Source organism: Trichechus manatus, unplaced genomic scaffold (genome assembly GCF_000243295.1).
Source record: "Trichechus manatus latirostris isolate Lorelei unplaced genomic scaffold, TriManLat1.0 scaffold00123, whole genome shotgun sequence".
In the NCBI taxonomy this organism is placed as follows: domain Eukaryota; kingdom Metazoa; phylum Chordata; class Mammalia; order Sirenia; family Trichechidae; genus Trichechus; species Trichechus manatus.
In genome coordinates this window covers 7,705,627-7,712,536 of record NW_004444059.1, presented here as the reverse complement: position 1 = coordinate 7,712,536, position 6,910 = coordinate 7,705,627, and the positions used below count along the sequence as shown (strand labels likewise).

General features: G+C 41.3%; 1 protein-coding gene across 1 annotated transcript in view; it reads left to right on the top strand.

Moving 5' to 3' along the window:
- Positions 1-6,523: 6,523 nt before the first annotated feature.
- The window catches only part of PDZRN4 (PDZ domain containing ring finger 4), a 421,629-nt gene continuing 421,242 nt past the window's right edge, over positions 6,524-6,910 (top strand). Inside the window, exon 1 of the mRNA XM_004384582.1 lies at positions 6,524-6,910. This exon is cut by the window's right edge and continues 28 nt beyond it. Within this exon, the coding sequence (XP_004384639.1) occupies positions 6,524-6,910 (387 nt within the window).

Sequence of the window (6,910 nt, the reverse complement as noted above, 5' to 3'; positions counted from 1 at the left end):
ATACATTATTAGCCCAGTCTTGCAAAAATAGCCAGTTTATTTTTAATGAGCTTTCAAATAACTCGACTTCAAGGCATCTTTTATTATTTTTATCAAGTTTGGAACTTTTAAATAGTGTCATAGTGTCCCTGTTATTATTTCACGATTTATAAGTACACTTACTAATGCTATTAAGTACAATTCTGATCCTAGATTCCTACACAAGCATTATCAAGATAAGAACAAAAATGAATGTTAATTTCAATTATACAGATAAATGTAGTCCACAGAAATTGTTTTGACTTGAAGTGGCTGGGTATTTTTGCCTTTGTTACCTGAGTAATCTTGTATAGTTACAGCTTAAATTGAGGGCACGTTGAGAAAATGCATATGATTATAGGACGTAATAATAATTTATGGTAAATGTCCACAAAATCAGGGAAGAGAACATATACACGATGCAATTTTCTTTGAGAAGAAAATTCTTATAAGATTTAAAAATTAATACTGTGTTAAAAGTATCAAATATGCTATATGAACATATATTAAAGAAAGAAATGATTTATTTAAATTTTTTGAAAAATTTCTCCAAGCCTTCTGATTTTATGGCTCTTTGTTGTTATTGTCATTGTTAGGTAACATTAAGTCAGTTCTGACTCATAATGACCCCATGTACAACAAATGAATGAAATACTGCCAGGTCCCCTGCCATCCTCGCAATTTTTGCTATGTTTGAGCCCATTGTTGTAGCCACTGTGTCAATCCATTTCATTGAAGGGCTTTGTCTTTTTTGTTGATCCTCCACTTTACCAAGCATGATGTCCTTCTCCAGGGACTGGTCCCTCCTGATAACATGTCCAAAGTGTGTGAGATGAAATCTTACCATCCTGGCTTCTAAAGAGCCCTCTGGCTGTATTTCTTCCAAGACAGATTTGTTCATTCCTCTGGCAGTCCATAGTATATTCAATGTTCTTCGCCATCACCATAATTCAAAGGCATCAGTTCTTCTTTGGTCTTCTTTATTCATTGTCCAACTTTTGCACGCATATGAAGCAATTAAAAATATCACTGCTTGGGTCATATGCACCTTAGACCTCAAAGTGACATCTTTGCTTTTTAACACTTTAAAGAGATCCTTTGCAGCAGATTTGCCCAATGCAATATGTCCTTTGATATCCTGACTGTGGCTTCCATGGGCGTTGATGGTGGATCCAAGTAAAATGAAATCCTTGATGACTTCAATATTTTCTCCATTTATCATGATGTTGATTGATGTTGCTCATTGGTCCAGGTGTGAGGATTTTTGTTTTCTTTATGTTGAGGTATAATCCATACTGAAGGCTGTAGTCTTTGATCTTCATTGGTAAGTGCTTCAAGTCCTCTTCACTTTCAGCAAGCAAGGTTGTGTCTGCACATTGCAGGTTGTTAATGAGCCTTCCTCTGATCCTGATGCCATGTTCTTCTTCATATAGTCCAGGGTCTCAGATTATTTGCTCAGATTATTCAATCATACTGATTGAATACTATGGTGAAACGATACAACCCTGACACACACCTTTCCTGATTTTAAACCACACTTATCCCCTTGTTCTATTCCAAGAACTTCCTCTTCATCTGTGTATAGGTTTCACATGAGCATAAGTAAGTGTTCTGTAATTCCCATTCTTCACAATGTTACCCATAATTTGTTATGATCCACACAGTGGACTGCTTTTGCATAGTCAGTAAAACACAGGGAAACATCTTTCTCGTATTCTCTGCTTCCAGCTATGATCCATGTGACATCAGCAACGATATCCCTTGTCCCACATCCTCTTCTGAATCTGGCTTGAATTTCTGGCAGTTCCCTGTCGATCAATGTACTGCTGCAGCTGCTTTTGAATGATCTTCAGCAAAATTTTACTTGCCTGTGATATTAATGATATTGTTCGATAATTTCCGCATTCAGTTGGATCACGTTTCTTTGGAATGAGCATAAATATGGATCTTTCCCAGTTGGTTGGCCAGGTAGTGGTCTTCCAAATTTCTTGGCATAGACGAGTGAGTGCTTCAGCATTGCATCTGTTTGTTGAAACATTTCAATTGGTATTCCGTCAATTCCTGGAGGCTTGTTTTTCGCCATGGCCTTCAGTGCAGCTTGGACTTCTTTCTTCAGTACCATTGGTTCTTGATCATATGCTACCTCCTGAAATGGTTGAATGTTGACAAATTCTTTTTGGTACAGTGACTTTGTGTATTCCTTTCATCTTCTTTTGATGCTTCCTGCATCGTTCAATATTTTGCCCATAAAATCCTTCAGTATTGCAACTCGAGGCTTATATTTTTTTCAGTTCTTTTAGCTTGAGAAATGCTAAGTGTGTTCTTCCCTTTTAGTTTTCTAATTCCAGGTCTTAGCACATTTCATTATCATTTTTTGTCTTCTTGAGCTGCCCTTTGAAATCTTCTGTTCAGCTCTTTTATTTCATCATTTCTTCCATTTGCTTTAGCTACTCTATGTTCAAGAGCAAGATTCAGAGTCTCTTCTGACATCCATTTTGGTCTTTTCTTTCATTTATGTCTTTCTAATGACATTTGCTCTCTTCATGTATGATGTCCTTGATGTCATCTCACAACTTGCCTGCTCTTCTTTGGTCATTAGTGTTCATTACGTCAAATCTATTCTTGAGATGGTCTCTAAATTCAGGTGGGAGATACCCAAGGTCATACTTGGGCTGTCATGGACTTGTTTTAATTTTCTTCAGCTTCTACTTGAACTTGCATATGAGCAACTTACAGTCTGTTCTGCAGTCGCCCCTGGCTTTCTTCTGACTGATGATATTGAGCTTCTCCATCGTCTCTCTCCACAGATGTAGTTGATATGTATTACTGCTAAGAGACCTAATACTGAAATGCTATATATTCCAAGACTCTTGAAATGACGTCTCTAGCCCATGCATAGATATTTTTTTTCCTGCACCCCTTGCTAATACAAACTCATTTGTGATTTTTTTTCATTTTGTCTCATGCATTTGAACATGATTAAGAATCAACATTATGGCTCTTAATCATGTTCAAATGCATTAGACAAATACAGGCAGTCCCCAGGTTACAAACGAGATCTGTTCCTAAGTCTGTCCTTAAGTTGAATTTGTAGGTAAGTGGGAACAAGTTGAATTTGTAGGTAAGTGGAAACAGGTACATTCAGTTCTTATTTAGCATCAGTCAAATGTCTGCCTTAGTCTATATTTTACCTTTCTATACATATAAAACACTTAAACACTACCAAATCGTGCACAATGTTTTCATGAGCATCACAAAGTAGTGCTTGCATTCGTTATTATGAACAATTGTATGTATTTAACTCGAAATTTTAATATAATAGGCTTTATACAGTCTGTTCTTAAGTATGAGTGCAAGTCGGAACCCCAGGCTACCTATAGATGACCCCTGACATTAGACTGAATAAAAAACTATCAACTACTGTATTTTTCTGCAAATAACGCACCCACGTAAATAACGCACCTGCACAATAACACACAAAGTGCACCTAGGAAAATAATGTGAGAGGTGTTGCATAGCTGGCAAAAAAATATGTATAACGCACGTGTTATTTGTTTAAAAATATGGTAAGCTCAAAAAACCCAGCCCCAAACTGGTTATTTAAAGATACTCTGAATAAAGCTATGGTCCTTGGCTTGTAGAAGAACTAAATGAATTTGCTGTCTTTCTTCTGTCTCTCAGTCAGCAAAGCACATTCTCAGGTCCATTCTAAATAAAGCTTATGAGAAAGGTGACAAACATGGGCTTGGCTACGGTCAGCAGGAGACCAGCCACAAGTTGGCTTTGCCCAACAAAAGATAGCAGTTTCACTTTCAGCTCTTCCCCCAATGTTGCTATTCAACCTGCAACTTTCACTAACAAGGGATTTTGAAAAGAGTAAATTATGGTCAGTGAAAACATAAGGGTATACCCAAGCCAATGATGCTAGGTGCTAATTTGTCTCATTTGCCTAAAGACATTTAAATATTACTGGATCTGTTTTGCTGAAAAATTTGTGCATATTTTAAAATCATTCCAAATGCATTGTTTGCTTACTTAATTACCTCAAATTTAATTAGACTCCATGATCCTGGCTCACCCAAGCTTTTCAGTGATACATTTTTCCCTAATGAATTGGAAAATCTTTGACAGTCTGGGAAGTGAAATCAGACTATCCCACTCAACTGATGTCACAGATTTATTCTACCATCATGTTTTCAGATGGGAAGAGACCATGAGGTCTATCAGGTGTGTCCATTCACTTAGCGTCCAATGCTTACGTTTTCCACCTGGTGCTTAACTCTTCAGGAAGTGCTCAAGCTTGCATTTTCTCATGTAAGATTTTCCTCAGCTCCCTTTTGGCCTTCTTCATTACTTGGCTTCACTTCACATGTTCTCAGTTTTGAACTTCTTATTCCCTGCGGACAAGGTTTTTGACATCCATTTTCTCTGTAAGAACCAGAATGTTATACATCTTAGAATTACTCATACCATAATCTGCTCATGTTCCTTATTTTTGCTACAGCAAATACATGGGTGGACCAAGGACATTATATGGTCTTTTTTTCCCTCTCTCTCTTCATGTAACTGCAAGTCTAATTTTCCAAATCCCTTTAAAACATCTGGATAGAACATTTTTAGTTTCTATCTCCTTCATTTTTTAAAATGCTCACACTGTCATTTATTGTGAAACAAATAATCATCAAGTCCCTATAGCCATTAAAAAGAGAGACTAAATCCCTCCTTCCCAGAGTTATTTGGATAAATTCTATAACACTCGGCTTTTGCCAGGCTATGCAGTTCACAAGAATATGTTCATGCTGTTAATGTTAAATGATGGTTTATATGTTCAGGATTTTATTGCTTATTTAATTATTAGAACAGACCACAGGCAAGGAGCAAATGTTGAACACAGTGGGTAAATGTTACCTGGTCATATATCTGTATATATGAAATATAGAGTCTTATTTTGATTTAAAAAAAAAAAAAAAGCTTAAAAGCACATTAAATATCTGGCCAGCCATTCCAGAATCCTCGCTGGATATTGCACTAATAAAATCGCATCTTTCAAATAGAAAGAAGATTCGAAAGGTGCTGTTATTAGCCTTTGCTAATTCTTCAGTGAGCTCCAAGGGTTTAAAATACGAAGTCTGGAGTCTTCTACGGTTCAAACTGATATAGATTGGTGCCATATAGAACTACATAGCTTTCTTGGAACAACATTCAATTGGCAGTAAGGAAACGTCAGTGATTAATGTACTACACCCATCATAAGCATCTGGTAGTAGCTTCAGGATAATAGAATACGCAGTGTGCATCCAGCTGGTAGGGTCTCTTTGTATCCCTAAGATTCTGAAGATGGTGAAGGAGGCTGGGGAAGGAGGGCTTGGAGGGACACTTAAGGCATGTTTGCAGTTTAAGGCCCAGCATCCCAAGAGTTTTGAAGAGTTTAACTGAGGGAGGGGGCAGTTTGGATCCAATGCTGTGTATTCAGGGTAAGTCGAGGAAAACAGTCATGATTTTTATGTTATTTTTATGTTATTTAACTGCTTTCTTTCGTAATCCCTCCCTTTAACTGTCTTTTCCAGCTGCCCGAATTATCACATCCCCATTCCCAGTAGTAAAATGCCTGTGGAATTAGGAAGATGGCTGGTGTGGTAACAACCTGGAGTCAGTCAGCCGGGTAACATACAGAAAGTCCAACCCTCTCACTCGTTAGGAGGCCTTGAGTGGCCATTGACGCCCCCTAAAACGTCCTGAGGCGGGCACCTGGCCTTTTCCCCATCTTTGTTGCTCAGTCAAGCCAGCTGGCCTGTCTACACTCACCTGAGTTCTGGATCCTGATTTGAGAAGCCTCGCTCTGCGGATACCTAACAGTCATTTCCTAAAGTCGCAGCTACTTAGCTGGTGATTTTGTCGTTGGCTGATTTGAAAGAACAGAAGTACATCTACTTCAAGCACATTTATTGAAGCTTGACTTGATGCCGGACGAAGAGGATTCAGCAGAAAATCGGATGGCCAATGATCCTGGTCTCCCGGAACTCACATTCTGGTAGAATTAAAAGTTTTTTCTCAACATCCGCGCTGTCCCCATCACCAGCTCCGCTCAAGGCGAGGAGCCCTGACTGTAGCTCACTCCGCAGGCAAAGGAGAACGCAGCTTCCGAGAGGGCAATGTTAAGCAGGCGTCAGCTCCAGCTCCCCGCGGACAAAATTTGAAAGAAGTCGCACGGTAGCATAGGAAGCGCGGGGTGGGGCAGGGGGGTTATCTCTCGAGGTAGCGCCTATTAGCGTCAATACGGCGGAGTCAGGGTAAGCTAGCCTTAGCCTGAAAACTTCTAGCCAAACAAACTCTGAGATCACACCCTCCACCCTCTGTCTCCTCCTCTCCGACAAATCGCGGCCGCAGCTTCACCACTGCCCTAGTGGGAGGGCAACGGAGGCAGGGGGAGATCGGAGGAGGTGGGCTCCGCTTTCACTCCCACTCGCCGCGACTCCTTCCCCGGTCTTCCCCATCCCTGCCTAACATGGGCTTTGCTCTGGAGCGCTTCGCCGAAGCCGTGGACTCGGATTTAGAGTGCAAGCTGTGCGGTCAGGTGCTGGAGGAGCCCCTTTGCACGCCGTGCGGGCACGTCTTCTGCGCCAGCTGCCTGCTGCCCTGGGCGGCGCGGAGGCGCCGGTGCCCGCTGCAGTGCCAGCCCCTGGCGCCCCACGAGCTGCACCAGGTGCTGCCGCTGCGCAGCCTCATCCAGAAGCTGCGCATCCAGTGTGACTATCGCGTCCGCGGCTGCGGCCGCACTGTCCGACTGCACGAGCTGGCTGCGCACGTCGAGCGCTGCGACTACGGCCCTGACCGCCGCCGTCGCCGCCCGGGCTGTGCAACGCGGCCAGGCGGCGGCGGCAGGGACGTGCCC